The 19,546-nt window shown below is 41.3% G+C and overlaps 1 protein-coding gene across 1 annotated transcript in view; it reads right to left on the bottom strand.

The window, feature by feature from the left end:
* Nucleotides 1-19,546, bottom strand: part of CCNY (cyclin Y) — a 104,303-nt gene that overhangs the window by 33,744 nt on the left and 51,013 nt on the right. The window contains exon 2 of the mRNA XM_081882676.1: nt 6,151-6,225. Coding sequence (XP_081738802.1) covers nt 6,151-6,225 — 75 coding nt within the window. The remainder of the gene's footprint in view (nt 1-6,150; nt 6,226-19,546) is intronic.

Here is a 19,546-nt window from a genome sequence, read left to right as displayed (position 1 = left end):
AAGATGGTGCATGATGAAAAAAGCAGGCATTAACAGTGCAACACTCTATGAGTATACTCAGAAGTAAGCCAGAAGTAAGCCAGAATTCAAAGGGACCAGCTCCCAGGTGTAAGGCTGCAAGCCTCAATGAAACTGAATACAATCAAATCCAGGTTGAAAAGTTCAGCTGACAAGCTCCTGCAACAACCAACAAAAATTGCATTCTATGGTTTCTTAATTTGCTTTATTTTTAAAGCCAAGTGCCCAGTTCTAATTTCTGAAAGTGTAGTTTAACTGTTAAGCTTTTTAGTGCCGTAGGGTGAAATTAAGCAGCATTAAAATTAAGGGAGAAAAGGCACTTTTCCCTTATTATTGTGCTTTTCTGTAGTCTTTTGTGCAGTGTGTAAGAGACAATTTTAGTGGGAGACTTCAAAAGGACAAAAGGCAATATCCTTGAGTTAATAATTACACATCAATTACAACCTCTCGCATTTTGATAGCTTTTAAATAATTTAGTACAGAAATAAAAGCTATGTTTCTTCTAGTTAAGGGAATTGTCTGGTACTGATCTAAGCAAAGGACTACACGAGTTCAAAGAAAAGCTGACTCGGTTTCTTCTCAACTCTTAAAATGAAAAGTGGAATTTTCTTTGGTCTTTTCAAGCTGACAAGTGCATACTGGCAACAAACAAGCACAATCTCACTCAACTGAGGCAAGCAAGCAGGGAGGAGGCTAAATCTAAAGCGGTGCATCCACAGAATGTACTCCAAGGCGAACAACATTGCTCTAGGGCAGGGGTTGGGAAGCTCAGGCCTGGGAGCAAAATGCAGGCCTCTCTATGTGGCCCTCGGGACTGTACACAGGCCACACCTCCTGTACTGGCCACAGCCTTAACTGGCCTTGCTCCACCCTGCTTGAATGGTTTTGTTTTTAAGGGCACTTGGACACGGGTGGCGCTGTGGATTAAACCAAAGAGCCTAGGACTTGCCGATCAGAAGGTCAGCTGTTTGAATCCCTGCGATAGGGTGAGCTCCCGTTGTTCGATCCCTGCTCCTGTCAACCTAGCAGTTCGAAAGCACATCAAAGTGCAAGTAGATAAATAGGTACCGTTCCGGCAGGAAGGTAAACGGCGTTTCCATGCGCTGCTCTGGTTCGCCAGAAGCGGCTTAGTCATGCTGGCCACATGACCCAGAAGCTGTACGCTGGCTCCCTTGGCCAATAAAGCGAGATTAGCACCGGAACCCCAGAGTCGGCCACGACTGGACCTAATGGTCAGGGGTCCCCTTTACCCTTAAGGACTCCATGGAGCCCCCTTCCACAGTGAGTCCACCTCCTCACCATAATTATCACTAACTCCTGCAGTGGCTCTTCATCATCATCACTGATGTGGGCCACTCTGGGCATGCCATTTTGTTGTAGAGGAGGACTGCTTTGTTCTACCACTAAGTGGCATAGCTGAAGTGGCCTGCATGTCAAGGAAACGGTCGTTCTGGCCGCACCACACTGTGGGTTGCACCAAAATGCCTCCGGGAGGTGAGAAGCAGTGGCAGCAGCAGAGGAGGTAGGCAAAGGGGAAAGGGTGGGAGAGGGGTGTATGTATCGTCACCTACTGACGGTGACAAGGATCAGGTCCAGGGGGTTACTGCCTGTGAGTCCCATTATCACCTCATTCCTGTTCAGAGTTCCGTTTCACTTTTTTCCTTTTCCACTGCAACTTTAAAACTTATTCCTGGACCTGCATCATGTTCTTCTTCTGACTCTGCTAATCCCTCGGCTTCACATGAGAGCACCACATACATCTCAAACTGTTTTGTGTGCAACTAGCAAATTCAAATGCAACCTGAATTTGTTCCTAACACCAGAGCCTACTTGCCAACTGCTCTTCTCTGGCTTCCACAATGCCACCGGTTTTATTTTGGGAATGGAATTTCACATATTTTTGCAGGCACGGCCTAAATTTAGAAATTCTGAGCAGCGTTTCGGGAGCGAGAGGCTGCACGACAATAAAAGATGTTCCAGTTTATTATACAAAGATGCGGGCTGCAATCCAGAGGATCAGAAATGGGCATATATATAGCCATGGTCTCCTCCGAGCAACAGCACAGAACCCAAATCCCTCTGACAAATGTCAGAAAGCACAATCTAGCAATATATATTTATTTTATTTATTTGTGTTCCACCTTTTTAAATAAATAAAAAACACCCACAATTAAAAGCACAACAGCTAAGAAATCTAAACACAGCAAAACATGATTATAAAAGTGTCCAAAGTTACAAAAACAAAGTCAACATAGCAGCAGGAAGCATCATGCAACAACAAAACAGCATAATTAGTAAAATTCCAGCGGCAACAATAAAAATCATAACCACTGTTTATTCAAATCCCAGGCTAATCTGTTTTGACCCACTGCCTATAATCTGAGTAGGCTGTAGGAAAAGTTGGTTCTTTTTTGTTTTGCCTTAGGCCATCTTTCAGCAGGTTTCAGGTACTTGGTATATATTTTAGCACTCCCAACTCCTGCAGTACTGGCACTTGGTCAGCCTACATTGGCTTGCAGATGTCCACACAGAAGACCAAAACCAGCATGCAACTAGGCGTCTGGCTGGCTTTTCACAGCAATTACAGAGTGTTGCAAAGCACAGGCTATCTCCCTGCCCCAAGGAAAATTCTTCTAAGTGAAAGTTGTTCTTAAAGCTACAACAAAATTGGACAAGGACGATAGTAGGGCTGGACGATATAGAGTCGTACTTCCGTTAACGTAACCCTCTGGTTACGTAAACTTTGGGATGCGTGTGTGGCAAACCCAGAAGTATTTTACCGGGTTTCACTGTGCGCACATGCACAGAAGCAATCTGCACATGCGCAGAAGCGGTCCTCAGGTTGCGGAAACCTCGGGATCCGTATATCGTGATGTTTAGCTGGTGATATATATCATGATGTTGAAAACCAGATATTGCCTAGGCCTAGACAATAGTATCCTGATCAACTGACATCCAAAAACAAATCTAGGAAGTAATCCACTGCCTAGCAATGCTTTCCATTTGATTTAACTCTGCAAGTAAAGGAAAACTACACTTGATTATAAAGGTGTTTTATAATTGAGAAGCTGTTCACACTCTGGGCGTTAATGTAAGACTGTGGTAGATTGTAAAGAAAACCAGAATTGGAACAATGGTCCGCAAAATAATCCACTTTTACAATCACTGGAATGCAATATTCCCAACTGACGCTGGAATAACAAATCACAAAACTGCAAGACTGCACCAAATGTTCATTTACAAACATTTCTGATGTGAAAACCTAGAACATAAGAAAAGCCTGCTAGAGCCCATCTAGTCCATCATCCTGTTCTCACATTGACCAACCAGATACCTGTGAGAAACCTACAAGCAGGAACTGAGCACAAGAGCAGTCTACCCCTTCTGAGGTTTCCAGAAACTGGAATTCATGATGATATTGGCTGTGAATTTTTTCAGCTTAGCCCAATATTTTTCTGACCATTCACACTTCTCATGTCTATTTGTATTGGTTATCTCCCAAGTGTTTTGTTGCCAATTCTAGATTTTGTTGCCAATCCTACTTCATTTCATGATCTTAGCCAATGAGGACTTGCACACAGAACATTAGAATAACATGGTACCACAAAGTCAGACTACCAGATGATATAGAATGGAGGCCAACATAAGCAAGTGCAATGCTGTAAATGGGCACTGGAAAGTGAAAGTGAAAGTAAGCTTGTTCCTGTTGCCCCAACTGATCAATATGACATTCTGTTGTTAACCAAACTGTGTAATTTACTTGTCTTGGTACCATGCAATTGTGATCCTTCTTTCACACTCCATTAAGAGTGGAGGAAATGAGTCGGTCTTTAGTGAAACTATCCTGCAGCCAAATCTATAGTTATACGGTGCTTCTTCTGATCTGCACCACCCCAGATAAACCACTGAAGGGTGTTGTCATGGTGCAGAAGGGTTTACTGAAATCATTCCCCCCTTGGGATTCATCTCTGTTTCAGCAACCACTGAAGGTTACATAAGTGTTAAAAGGATTTTATAGATCACACATGACACACCGAGAGTTGTATTCCATGTTAGTTCAATTCAGGATAGACCCACTAAAATTAATGGTCTGTATTCCAATGGGCCTACACTGTGTAGAACAGAGTTGGATACAGTCCTGATTTCCCAATGCTCCTCTTGCATTAAGTCATAAGAAAACACTGCACAGAAAAACAATTCTCTTTTTGAAATCATATACCTCTGTATCAGTCTTTCCCAACCTGGAGCCCTCCATAAGTTTTGAACTCCAACCCCCTCAGCCTCTGCCAGCATGTAGTCCAAAACACATTGGAGACAGCTTTCTTTACCCTCTTGTAGAGCTTATTCCCTGTCTTGATGCAATTGTTTTGTGAACATCTCTAGCAGACACACACCAGCCAATTATAGATGCATTCTGGGAAAACAAAGATGGTGGAAGCTGCAGCAGCCACTGGTAATTTTCTGCTGAGCACTGGGCTGAATGCAGAGAAGTGTGGCAGTGGTCAGCTTGGTCCTTGGCGTTCAGCAACATAATATGCAGCAGGACCTCTTTCTTTCTTTCCCTTGAGGGTCCACTAGGTTGGGGGGGACACAGCTTATTTCCCAGAGCTCCCACACCTCAGCACTGGCTTGTGATATCAAGACATAGCTGTCAACATTTCCCTTTTTTTAAGGGAAATTCCCTTATTCCGAATAGGATTCCTCACAAGAAAAGGGAAAAGTTGACTGCTATGTATCAGGACATGCTATCACAGCAGGTGTAGAGAAGACTTAACAGAGGGTTGACTTTTGTCAAGGATATCTAGAAAACATTTCAGAGACAAAATGATTGCCATTTATTATACCTGACAGCTTCAGAACAAGGGGGGACTATCATCACTGAGGCCCAGCACTACAGATTGAATAAGCCAACAGTAAATGAATCTCCCTCCACTGATTGCATCAAGGTTCACTCTAAGGCAAATACTGTTAATTTCCAGGTGCTGTAGAAACCAAGACTAATAAATGATGATGTTCGACTCCACTGATCAATGAGTGCAAGGAGAAAGACTGTTTTATTTTTAAAATGTGCAGCCTGCAAGCAAAATGCTATAAATCAGCCACCTCAGCTCTGAGGCCTCTCTAACTGAACTAACTTGTTGAAAAATTATTCCTAAAGTTTCCAATAAGTAACTCTTCCCTGTTTTGTAAAACAAGTCATCATTTACAACATGAGCCTGTGTGGTCCAGTGGAAAATTTGTTGCAAGTAGCTTCAGGTCCTTGCAAAGCAACAGTGCCTTGAGCAAAAGAACTGTCTCTCAGCCTATTTGGTACAAGAGAGGACCAGTCTTTGTAGATGTACTTGGTCCTCACCGACCTAAATTCTTATAAAGCACAACAACTTAAGTACAAAGTGAGACCTTACTCCACAGTCTTTTCAAAAGGAAGATTTGTATCGAGTTAATATGTGAGAATTCTATGCTACAATACATCAATTTCAAAACACTTAACTATACAATTGTGTCTGTATAATGGGAAAAGATTAATTGTTGATAAACACAAAAGATTGGGGGGGGGATCTAAATAAATAATCCAGTAGTCTAAACATAACAATTCACTATGAAATACAGCCCTTATTGAGAATCAATAGCACATAGGCGCATAAGTGGTCTTGGAAAAAGGATTATGTGTGTATGGGGCCCTCATTTATCAGTTTGCATTAAGCCCACTAGCTGATGGAATGCTTTAAAAACAGAGAGTTCAGATTTATGCCTCAAGAGAAGGCAAGATTATTTCTCTCTCACAGATCATTTTGTTAAAGTCCTAAAAAATGGAAATAAGTCAATAAGACTCTCATGCTAAACATGTTTAGGATCCTGAACATGTTTAGGATGAAAGACTTGCATGGTTAATTTCCATTTCTGATGCTGCTGTTAAAACAATCCAAGCCAGTGGCCCACTCTGAATAGCAGGTCAGCCACAAACCACAGCTTTTTAAATAAAATAAATATAATAGCTAATTATCTATCCAAATTGTTATCAGGTATGGTCTTGCAATAGGGCTATATGCATATTATAAACTATGCATGAAGCGTATGTTATAAAGTGCACATGAATCTTTTGTTGTTTCTATAATAACACTGGTGACTTACCGTCTGTTTGAGATTTGCTGAGGAAGATTGTGCTGGCCCGTGGATGATCTGATGGGTTGAACTCCATGTTCAGATCTTGAAAGAAAAGAGAGATAACGTTAAAATAATGCCCCACGTGAGTTCATATTTAAGTAACTTTGGCCTTGAGACCCTACTCCTACAGCCAATTCTTTTTAAAGAGCTGAGTCTATTCAGATATATTTTGAAGCAGGATTTGTAGTTGCAAAAATCAGTTGTACTGCAGCATAAACATGTATTGTGCAAATCGTTCATATAAGGACACCAACTACTGTCAGATCATTTTCAGATATGGAACTGACAGCTGGCAAGATCCAACATACTGCCCTCCCACTGTTCTGATGCCTAGCAAGTAATATACCCACTTCACTAATAGGGAGGAATAATATTATTAATCTTTGTTTCACCAAATCCCATAATGAGTGACTGTTGTTTTTTCCTGGTTAGCCTGAGTTAAGAGATACAGGAACCTAGGAAGCTGACTTATACTGAGTCAAGACCACCAGGTCCATGTGGCTCCATATTGTCAACACTGTCTTGAGATGTAGAAGATTGAACACAGGAGCTTCTACATAGAACGCAGACACCCTGCCCTGAGCTACAGCCCTTTCCCCAAAATTCTCTTATTTGCATTACCAACTCAAGAGTAATGACCAAAGCAGGATGAGATGCATTGGGACTAAAACAACCTGAAAAGCATGGAATTGATTATCACACATTTTTATGAGTGTACCTCTACCCACCCGCTGCAGAAGACTTAAACCGCTATAAGTAATGATGCGGCACTGAGTGACTATTAGCTGAGTGATTGCTAAATGCAATGCGGTTGCTAAAGAAGGGTAACTCCTTCTGAGTTTAAAAATAGGTCAACACATATGTGGGCAAAAAAAGGTGCATTTCCACTTACGTCCACTTCCTATGTATGAGGAACACACACAGGAGAGGAGAAAGAATAAGGGTGGTTTTCAATAGCTCATTTCTAATCTAGTCACACAGCAATCAATGAAGGTTCACACACAGTCAATGAAGGTTCCCCAGCTACCTCCCACCAGCTTAATGGCTGACTTGTAGCTAAGTATTAAGGTAAAGGTAAAGGGACCCCTGACCGTTAGGTCCAGTAACAGATGACTCTGGGGTTTACTGGCCAAGGGAGCCAGCGTACAGCTTCCGGGTCATGTGGCCAGCATGACTAAGCAGCTTCTGGCGAACCAGAGCAGCACACGGAAATGACATTTATCTTCCCACCGGAGTGGTACCTATTTATCTACTTGCACTGTGGCGTGCTTTTGAACTGCTAGGTTGGCAGGATCAGGGACTGAGCAACGGGAGCTCACCCCGTTGCGAGGATTCGAACCGCCAACCTTCTGATCAGCAAGTCCTAGGCTCTGTGGTATTAAAGGCGGACCCATTCTGAATGCCCCCACTATTATGGTAAGAGTCAAAGCTGTTGAGAATCTCAGTTTACTCCTTCTACCGTAGCAAGCTGTTGAGTTCCGTGTAATCTATGCTGCTTAAAAGGCCTGAACTAGAAGTAACGAGGGACACATGGCTGCTGACCCACATCTCCCCAGTAATATATAGTGGAAGAAGGCTTGTGACCCAACATCATCCCACTTAGCATTTCCCTGACCCTTTTCCACTTCACTGGTTGCCATTTGCAAGACATAAGCAAATACTGAGGTCGTCAACACCACATCACATAATTTATTTTGCCAGCCATGATTTATGGTGGATTCACACAAGCATGCAGAAATAATACCTGCTACTAGTTTGCTCTGGACTGTACCACTTTATACTGCTTAGGGACGGGGTTTACATGTCTGAATGCTTCTCCATGTAAAAGACTCATTGCATGGGGAGAATGGGATATTATCCTACTTTTCTCCTTGAGAGGTCCACAAGGAAGAATTGGGAGATGAATTGGAAGTGACAGGGATCTGCCAACTTGGGCAGGAATGAACACCCAATTTACTTGCTGGATGATTCTCTAAATGATACAGGACGTCTTCATACATTATGTTTTCATGAGCGCACCTAAAAGGAAAAGCGTGTGACTTTGGCAAATGAGTGTTTTCAAACACAGGTGTCCCTGTGGTCCCCAGGAAGTCACTATTGAATGTACACTTAGCAGCAAATGCAGGGCAATGTGAGAAAATGGTCCTCTCATTTGTGCCATCCATTAGGGTGATCTGCAAACTAACTGGGGAGGAAGGGACCAGTCTGATCTGTTCTTTTGCCTTTCCCAGCAGAAGTCAGCCTGGGAATTTTATTTTAAAGCACGGGCATGCACACTATCACCTGATGTTAAAAGTACAGAAAAAGGGAAAGACGGGGAAAAGTTGGCAATGCAAGGATGGCAGTCATGATGTAAACAGCTGTAAATCACCTTATTATATGGTTTGGGCACACAAATCAAACTGCCAGGCATTTCCTTAAGTTCATGCCAAAGGTCAAAACAGGAGCCATTTATCTTGTTTGGAAAAAGTTGGCATGAGATTGTGCCTATTAAAAATGCACTATACTTTCAGGGAAATGTAGCCAGGCAAACTTTCCAATCAGAACTCAGTGACCAAACAGAAGACTTCCAGGCCACCCAGAATATTGGGTACTTGCTCAGTCCAGTTCTATATATACTCTGATCCTCAAAGGCACTCAGGACAGAACTGCCTCTTGGTGGCTCATTAGTAAATGTGAAATATTAGTAAATAAGCTTGTTATGTATTGTTCCAAATTTTCTCAATCCCTCACTTAAGGGACACTAGGATTTAAAAACAGTGACCAGAAAAATAATTATGCAAGTGAGGTGGAATGAAAAAGTGAAAGCCTACTGGTATCATTTTAAAGAAAGGGAGAGAAATTCCTTAAACTCATTAGTGCACAGGAAGGAGACAGCCACAAAAAGAATGAAGGCCAGGTATCCTAGCAACTAGCTGCTTCTGAAGAATTCTCATCACAGCTTCCCTGGGTGTGCAATAGGAAACACTAGCAATTGCTGCCTGGTTTTATCACAAATGTTACAGAAACAAGCTGAAGGAACAAGAATGCACACAGACACTTTGGAGGGAAAGTTCAGACTTATTTTCTGATACTTTCGCATGGGCCAGGCTTGCACTCAACTCCTGTTAACAAACGAAGCACTTTCAAGCAGAAAGCAGGAATGCCACTTCAAGTTTCCCTGACCAGGAAAGGGGTGGAGGTTCACCTTCCGGCTGAAAAGCCTGCCCTTTGATATAGGCATGACTCAGGTACAAAGAGCACAATGCATTTTAAGAGCGCTTGCTGAGTTTATATTTTTATATATTATAACCAGAGATTCAAAGCTACTCCTGAGGAATAATCTAATGTGATCTGACTCATGATGTGCCTTTCCTAAATAATTGTAAGAAGAGCAGAAATCGTAACTTGCATTAAATCCCGATGCCAACTATTACAGTGGTACCTCAGGTTACATTCACTTCAGGTTACATACGCTTCAGGTTACAGACTCCGCTAACCCAGAAATATTACCTCGGGTTAAGAACTTTGCTTCAGGATGAGAACAGAAATCACGCAGTGGCAGCAGGAGGCCCCATTAGCTAAAGTGGTATTTCAGGTTAAGGACAGTTTCAGGTTAAGAACGAACCTCTGGAACGAGTTAAGTACTTAACCCGAGGTACCACTGTATATTGTTTATTGCTTTCCATGCACATCTCAAGGAGATGTACCGACTGCAATAAAACAGCTAAAAAACCCCTCAGCAGACAAAGTAACAGTAGCAGATAAAACAACAACACCAAGTAGTCACCCATGGTAAAGACCTATTCATCCAACTTGGAGGGGTTATTGGGACCAAAAAAGATCTTCAATTGTTTAGGGAAAGTGCAGATAATGGGTGCCTGCTGTATCTCACCAGAAATACTCTTCCACAGAACAAGGACAGCCATGCTAGAAGCAGTGCTCTGAGTTACTGTAGAGAGAGCTCCTGAGATCTTTGGAACCTGCATCTTAGAGCAGTGTTGCTCCAGCTGTTGTTGGACTACAACTCCCATCATCTCTAGCTAGCAGGATGATGGGGGGAGTTGTAGTCTGTCAACAGCTGGAGACCCCAGTTTGAAAAACAGTGCCCTAGAAGATCTGTAGGAATGGAGGTGATTTTTCCGATATTTGGGGACTAAGTATTTGGGGCTTTAAAGATCCAACAACTCCCTGGCTCAACTCAGCTACCTACAGCTCACCCTGACTTTATGAGCAAACTCTGACCTGCACCTATCGCCCTAATTTGGTTATCAAGCAGGGATTCAGTCAGTTCATCGCTACCTTTCTGTGGTCATGCAGAAGCAGTGACAGGAGGATGAAAGACTTCCTTGCTGGTGTGGTTGACCACCAACAGCCCAGAGCAGGTAAGGTAATATCCCCCAACTGCAAATCAGAGGTGGGGAACCTGTTTTCTTCCAGATGTTTTGGGCTATAATTCCCACCATCCCTAACCATTAGCCACAATGGCTGAAGCTGATGGGACTTGGAGTCTAACAAAATCTGGAGGGCCAAAGATTACTCATCAATGCTAAAAAGTACTTCTAGAAAGTATTCCTCACTAGTCCCAGGACTAGTAGACTCTTTACTACAGACTTTGCCCTTTCCTCAACTTGGTTTGCCATGTGCACATGACAGCATTCTGTACCCAAGAACGAATCCATGCTGCTTTTCTGGAAGTGATTTTTAAATTCTATTTTTGTACGCTTCTTGTTCCAGCACATATTCTCAAATTGTCTCCCTAGATTTCTACAGCCTAAACAAATACCAGCTGGAGTTATATAATCCTTTGCTCACTCCTCTCAGCAGCAATCAAAATTCTATTCTTGCAGACAGCCTATACATGCCTCTCAGCAGGAATAAAAAATGGTGCACAAACATTCTGCACTGATAATGCCTTCAATCAGTTCCTTGCTATGGATACCACTCTTCACCCCCCACTGCTTAAAAGGCCATTTGCTGTTGTTTAGTCATTTAGCCGTGTCCGACTCTTCGTGACTCCATGGACCAGAGCACGCCAGGCACTCCTGTCTTCCACTGCCTCCCACAGTTTGGTCAAACTCACGCTGGTAGCTTCGAGAACACTGTCCAACCATCTCGTCCTCTGTCGTCCCCTACTCCTTGTGCCCTCAATCTTTCCCAACATCAGGGTCTTTTCCAGGGAGTCTTCTCTTCTCATGAGGTGGCCAAAGTATTGGAGCCTCAGATTCAGGATGTGTCCTTCTAGTGAGCCATAGCTTTTTTAATTAGCCAAAGGCCACCGAGTTGCCTGCCCTTTCAGGAGAGTGATAAAGACCTAAAATAAGCCATCTGTTGTTGCATTCTTACACACACAACCACACTCACACTGACCCCTGCATTTGATTCTGAGAAACTGTATTGAAGGAAGTCCCTCTGGTCTAATCATATAGGCATTGGCATCACTAATAAAGTTCTCTTAGAACACCCTGAAAGAGGCGAGCAAGACTGACTAATAGCACCTCTTCATTTCTAATTTCAGCTGTTTGGCAGTGAAACCCCTTTGGAATAACAGCTGCTGCTGAGTACCAGCTTTTCACTCAAGTACAAATGATTTTTAAAATTTAAAAAAATTCATTGCATAAGGCGATAACTCAAGAAGAGGAGAGCACAATGAAAAACAGGTGCTTGCCGGTTGCTTTTCTGTTCTAGTGAAAGGAGGAAGACCAAGTCTCCCAGGGAAGAATGTCAGGTCAACTATTCTGAGAAAAGGGAAGAACCTATCATTGTGATTGCTTTATGTCTAGGCGGATATGCTCTGCTCCTGAAAATGTTCACATGTCAAAGGGAAAACTGAGCAGCAATTTGGTAACCAAAAACTCCCCTGCATATATATTAGGCGAACTGACAAGAGAGGGAGGGAAGCATTTTTATGGCTGCTGAATACATGACAGTCCAATGACGACAAAATTACCAGGGAGGTTAATTCCACCCTCTAATGGAATAAGGTGAAACTTATCATTTCATGCTGCTCCTGGAGAACACACTGCCTTGATTCTGCGACCTCATTAAGTGAATGAACGTAAATCTTGCTGAGCCCAGCGTTATCCTCTGTTATTAAAACAGTTATCTTTCTTTACCATTATTTCATTCATAATTTTTTCTGTTTCTTACAGAGGTTAACAGTGCAAGGTTAAGATTATGTTCAGGTACAGGCATATGCAAAGGACAACCCAGGAAAAATAAAGGCATTTATTGCTTGAAGAAGCAATCAGCAGTGCATTATGGTTGCTTTCAGAATGTAATTAAAGAGCTGGAACTGCACACACAAACACAAATACTCTTCTAAAATAAGATACATTATCAGTTGTGTGAGTGCTGCACTAGATGATAGATAGATAGATGATGATAGATTAGATAGATATAGATAGATAGATAGATAGATAGATAGATAGATAGATAGATAGATAGATAGATCTAGATGATAGATAGATGATAGATAGATAGATAGATAGATAGATAGATAGATAGATAGATAGATGATAGATAGAAGATAGATAGATAGATAGATAGATAGATAGATAGATAGATAGATAGAAGATAGATAGACAGATGATGATAGATAGATAGATAGATAGATAGATAGATAGATAGATAGATAGATAGATAGATGATAGATAGATAGATAGATAGATAGATAGATAGATATAGATAGAAGATGATAGATAGATGATAGATAGATAGATAGATAGATAGATAGATAGATGATAGATAGATAGATAGATGATAGATAGATGATAGATAGATAGATAGATATAGATAGAAGATGATAGATAGATGATAGATAGATAGATAGATAGATAGATAGATAGATAGATAGATGATAGATAGATAGATAGATGATAGATAGATGATAGATAGATAGATAGATAGATAGATAGATAGATAGATAGATAGATAGACAGATGATATAGATGATAGATAGATAGATGATAGATAGATAGATAGATAGATAGATGATAGATAGATGATAGATAGATAGATAGATAGATAGATAGATAGATAGATAGATGATAGATAGATAGATAGATATAGATAGATAGATAGATAGATAGATAGATAGATAGATAGATAGATAGATAGATAGATGATAGATAGATAGATATAGATAGATAGATGATTGATAGATAGATAGATTAGATAGATAGATAGATAGATAGATAGATAGATGATAGATAGATAGATAGATAGATAGATGATAGATAGATAGACAGATGATATAGATAGATGATAGATAGATAGATAGATAGATGATAGATAGATAGATAGATAGATAGATAGATAGATAGATAGATAGATAGATATAGATAGATGATAGATAGATAGATGATAGATGAGAGATAGATAAGACAGACAGACAGACACACACACAGAGAGAGAGAGAGAGAGAGAGAGAGAGAGAGAGAGAGAGAGAGAGAGAGAGAGATTGATTTTCATCCAACAGAACTGCCTAGGCAGTCCCTTTCTCCCCTTCTCATGACCTGCAGCAGCAGAACAAACAGTATTTGCCAAAAGTTCTTAGAAGTAGCAGCAAAGAGCCAGAGAATTAAGGGTCATATTAACCGTAATCACACATTACTGAACAGCAAATCTGGATTTGCCACGAAGTATACAATCAGTGGTAGCTGAAGCCAATCACAACTCTCTAACAAGGGTACTTCTTCACTGTTCTGTATTCATACTTTTTAATAATATTTTTTATTGATTTTTCAAATTTTTATCACATTTGCAACAATTCTAAGAAAAACCCAGCAACGTTAGTAACAGCAATGTAATTCAGAGCAGGGTGACATTCATAAGTCCAAAAGATCTCTCCCTACATGTTGTTTAGGAACATTGCAATGTGTGAAGCAGCCTTTCAGCTCAACCAAATAGTCAATTTATATCATGTTTTCCCCAAACCATTTCATGTACTGAAGTCCGCCATACCTTTAAAGCACATTTACACCACTTTAACAGTTACGAGTTTCCCTCCAAGAGTGCTGGGAACTAGTTTACCACTCAAAGACCTAAAATTCCCAGTATGTGTAACAAACTACAGATCCCAGGATCCTTTGGAGGAAAACATGTGCTTTAAAATGTATGGTGTGAATGTGACCAAAGTGTTGAAAGAGGGGAGTTTTTTCTCTTGTTAATACACAGAAATTTATTATATCCCCCCTTCTTTTGCTTTAAAAAATGCTTATCTGCTTTACACCATCTTCATTTTCCAGCACATTGAGAAGCCTCAAGCATTCATTTTATGAGCTATAAGGACTCATTAAGCCCTTTGTTTTTGAAAAATTCTATCGAATCCCTGAAAGTCTTAAATCGACTTTCTTTGTGTATAGAATTGGAGGGGTGTGTGGAACTCATAATGATGCTGACCCATTTATTATGCCTAGTTACAGAGTACAAACCGAAAAACAAACCTTGTTCAGATTACTTTGAACCTTTTCACTCGGAAAATAATTAGAAGCTACTTGCATGGTGAAATCTGAGATTTCAAGGATAACACAGCTGCTTCTTTAATATGCAGAATTATAATTTGCAATCTTTTCTGCAGAAGACAAAGGAGGGGGCTTGGTAAAGGACAAATGCCACCCCTCCCATCCCGTTTCCCCACCCCTTCCAAAAAATACATGCACATGGCAACAAGACGAAAATTACCAGGCTAGCAATTGACAGTTTTAAAGCAGCTTTCCAAAAACATCACCATCTAGAGCGACAAAATGAGACAGAGGAGAATGTGTGGGAAAGGAAGCCCCTCTCTGGACAAACAGTATCTAAATAATTTATTGCACATATTTTTATGTCAAGGAGATAGTACAACAACCTCCAGATAAAAAAAGGGAATATGAGAACTGAAGCTGTACACATTTATTTGACACGCCGGTATGCACAGTCCCCCCAAACCCTTTGAAGGCCCCTTCCCACATTTCTTTTAAGTATACGCCTTGAAATGTAACATGTGAATGCAACGAATGTGTTTTTAAGAAACATATGCATCATACAGGTTTGCCAGATGTATCTCCAGAGGTACATTTGATGGCAGACCTGACTTTATTGCCATATAGTAATGTAACGTTGCTCTAAGGGCATTTTCGTACATGACACTAAGGCCACTTCCTGATGGTTGCAATTTTGCGGTGGGGTTTGGTTACACAATTAATGTGGATTTGGTGCTCTCCCACCCCCACCACCCCACAGCAGTGAGAAAGTGTGGGCTAACAACTGATTGATGATAAAGGACTCATCTGACCTCTGGACACCCTTACCTAGCAGGCCAATTTATCGGCCGCAGCAATGGACTACACCTGAGTATACCATGATTCTACTGACAGGTCTGTTGCAGAGCAAAGATGTCAACATATCCCAGTGAGATAAATGTTGATTTGATGGATCTATTATTCCTAGCACAACAAACAAAGGAGATGAACCTACATGTTATATTACAAATTAATCCAATTTCTTTGAAGACCGATGATCAAAGGCAGTCCTCGTTACTAGAATACGCCAATAGGAAGCTCACAAGCAGAACCTGAGCACAACAGCATTTCCCCCCATACACACTTGCAATGCTCAGCTGGTATTCAAAGGCAGACTGCCTCAAGCAGTGGCTAGTGGCCATTGATAGCTTCATCCTCTATGAAACTGCCTCATCCTCATTCAAAGGCATCCAAATTGCTTGTCATTACTACCTACATCTTCTGGGAGTGAATTCCATCATTAATTATGTGTAGGTTGAAAAAGAATTATCTTTTTTTTCTGTCCTGAATCTTCCACCATTCAGCTTCACTGGCCTGAGTGCTAGCATTAGGAAGCAGCCTATCCACTTTCTGCAGACCATGCAGAATGGCAGCTTCAAGAAGGCAAATTTATTAATAATAATAATAATAATAATAATAATAATAATAATAATTTATTATTTATACCCCACCCATCTGGCTGGGTTTCCCCAGCCACTCTGGACAGCTTCCAACAGAATATTAAAATACAGTAGTCTATTAAACATTAAAAGCTTCCCTAAACAGGGCTGCCTTCAGATGTCTTCTAAAAGTCTGGTAGTTGTTTTTCTCTTTGACATCTGGTGGGAGGGCGTTCCACAGGGCGGGTGCCACTACCGAAAAGGCCCTCTGCCTGGTTCCCTGCTTCTCGCAGTGAGGGAACCGCCAGAAGGCCCTCAGCACTAGACCTCAGTGTCCAGGCAGAACGATGGGGATGGAGACGCTCCTTCAGGTATACTGGATCAAGGCCGTTTAGGGCTTTAAAGGTCAGCACCAACACTTTGAATTGTGCTCAGAAACGTACGGAAATGAACTTCACAGAGGAGCACTCTGAACCACACTCTTCATTACACTGACTTCCTTTGCACACACAAAAAAGGGCTATCACGACATGTTATACAGGCAACTCCCAATTCACGCAGGGGTTACGTTCTAAGTCACTGCGTGTTTAAGTGAAAACGTATGTATCTGAAACATCATTGAAAAATCCTGCAGAAATATAAACTGCATAACACAGCACCCAGACTGGCTGGTACTGGCTGCCAGGGCATTACGGCATCAGGGTTGAAAATTTCACAGTCATCTTATTTGTTTCTGGTTATAACTCAAGAGTACTTGCTCTGGTCTTCAAAACTCTATATAGCTTGGGTCTGGAGTGCATTGAAGGACTGTCTTCTCTTTCATGAACTTGTCTGAGAACTAAGGTGAAGCATGTGGCCACTGGAGAGAGGTCCTTATCCCTGGAGGCACCTCATGTGGAATGCACTCCAGAGAGAGAGCCTAGCCTGGCACCCTCAACATTATGTTACATGTGTCTGGTTAAGATTTGGCTTCCCTATTTTGAATGATTTTAATCCACCAATTTATAATGAATCCACTGTGTTATCTGTCATTTGTATTTGTATGTTTTATGTGTTTTCCCCCTAATTTACCTTGCTTAAGATTTTGTTGTTCAACTGTCTTTGTTTAAAATGTTTTATTATCACCCTCTGGGTATCTTTTACAAATTGATAAAGCAAACTATAAAATGATTATATATGACCTTAGGGCAGGGAGGAAGAGGCAAAATTAACAATGAATTGCTGTTTTCACTTAATTCGGCCTTAAGTAAACAAAATAAATCAGAATAAAATTTACTGCAGGGATTCACTTTAGCCCAATTATTTTTTCCTCTCATGCACAGAGATTAACTCTTCCATGCTGCCTATAATACTGGCATAATATTTATTTAATAAAGAATGTAAAAGTGTTGGTGTTTCTCTCCTTTGAATTACATCCAGGTGATATCTTAGTATTCTACTAACCATTATTGTACTTGGTTATATAATCCATATCAGACTCTGTAAAGGACCCCCTTCAGCCTCAATAAAACGATGATATTATCTGAGTTTTTAAAGATCTGTCAGCCCAAATCTGAATTATTCCTTCAAGAAATAAATCCATAAATTAACTATAGCCTGGAAACAGACTGATCCAAGAATCAGCATGTATTTTTAACAGCCAGATGAATTATTCATGGTCCACAGAACTGGTGAAACTAAATCCTGAGATCTGAAATTTGCAAGAGATACCTTGCTGCTAGGAAGTTGCTTATTGCTCTATTGTAGAATATTTTTCTTTGATTTTTTTTTAATTCTTTGAGCAACTCAAATATTGAAATGCTGAAATGGGAAACACAGTCTTTCCATATATACACAGAACAAATACATCTAATCATCATTATAATTATTATTATTTACCTGTACTTTTCATGGGGTGAGGAAATCAAGAAATGTCTCTTTTATCAGAAACTTATACAAGATTGTGGTCTCAGCTTGACTGGGTTCTAGTCTAAGCGGGGTGATGTTAAGCGTCATCCCAGTTTTGGCGAGGCAAAGTCAAGCAAATCAGAAGCCAAGTTCCAAGATGGCAATGTCAAAGAAAAGCAGGTAACTCTCTGGCTCACTCTATGTGGTTCTCAGGCCAAAGACTCATAGCAGCAGACTCTGGTCTCCAGCAGCAAGCAGAGGCAAGCTGCTTAGACCAGAGCTCTGTCAAGCTGAGACCACCACCTGGGATGAAGCAAAACCACAATATGACATTGGCTTGTTTCAAGAAGCAACAGTTGGACACAGTGACCAAAATCTGAATGTGGGTGCTTCCAATAAGCTCCTCATGGCCAAGCCAGACAACAGGGCAGAGAAGGGATGCTTGATAATATTAGCAGGTTGCGTCCAATGTCCTACACAAACTATTCTTGTTGCTGTGACCAGATATGATATTTCTCCATCATTAGGTTGCAACAGATACACACACACACACTGAGAGAGAGAGAGAGAGAGAGAGAGAGAGAGAGAGAGAGAGAGAGAGAGAGAGAGATATCACCCCCATCCCAGGACTTTTTCATTAAAGGTCATCTGTTTCATGACATTTCCAACTATTTGTGCTTGTGAGAATTACTAACAGGAGTTCCATATCCATTTGCCATTGTTTTAAAACAATTCTCTCTCTCTACTGTACTTAGAGAGAACTTGTGACTGAACTTGTGTACGTTTCCCCAGGCCTACATGGGAATATGATTTCCTGTATCCTCTTAAGTCATCGTATTTACTCTTTACAAGAGATTGCTGACACGACAGCGCCTCCATTAATGACAATGGCTATATGAGAAGAAATAAAGAGAGGAAAGACAGCAGCCTCACTGTTGACCTTTCAAATTCATTACAAACAAAACATGTACAAACAAAACATGTACAAACAAAATATATATAACTTTTCCTAACACAACTGCAGTTGTGAATCTCTGAATAGGACAACTCCGGAGAAAACTTGCCATTCTCTTTCTCTAATTCAGGGGTCGGCAAGGTTTACCTTGCCTGGGCCGGTTCACTCCAGCGGAGATTCCTCTGTGGGCCAGATCGTGCGTGCACATCCAGCGTCTGCGTCGACACAATTTCCAGGGTCTGCACAGATGTGATTTTCAGCGTCTGCATCTGTGCAGACACGATTTCCGGCACCACAAAAGTGAGTCCCTGTGCCATGCTGTGCCAGTTTAGCGCAGCGTGCGTGGACTCGCCGAGTGGGCGGCTCAGTTTGGGGGCAGCTTGTGGGCCAGTTAAATGACTCCCGTGGGCCGATTGTGGTCCATGGGCCTTAGGTTGCTGACCCCTGCTCTAATTCCTGTTAGAATATGAACTATGATCTCAGTCAGTAACTGACAACAAAAAAACCGATTTTGCAGATGCAATATTCTGCAGCTGACTATCAGGGACTGGCTGGACCAAGAGGAGTGGGTGGGAGGCACCAGCCGGGAAACCCTCAATGGAAACCCCAGAGGAGAAGTGTTTAGAGCCAGGGGATGGTGGTGGGACATAGAGGAGAGG

The sequence above is a fragment of the Podarcis melisellensis genome, assembly GCF_964234715.1.
Source record: "Podarcis melisellensis genome assembly, chromosome: 12".
NCBI classification, from domain to species: domain Eukaryota; kingdom Metazoa; phylum Chordata; class Lepidosauria; order Squamata; family Lacertidae; genus Podarcis; species Podarcis melisellensis.
The sequence above is the reverse complement of the archived record's forward strand: the minus strand, read 5'-3'. Positions and strand labels throughout refer to the sequence as shown.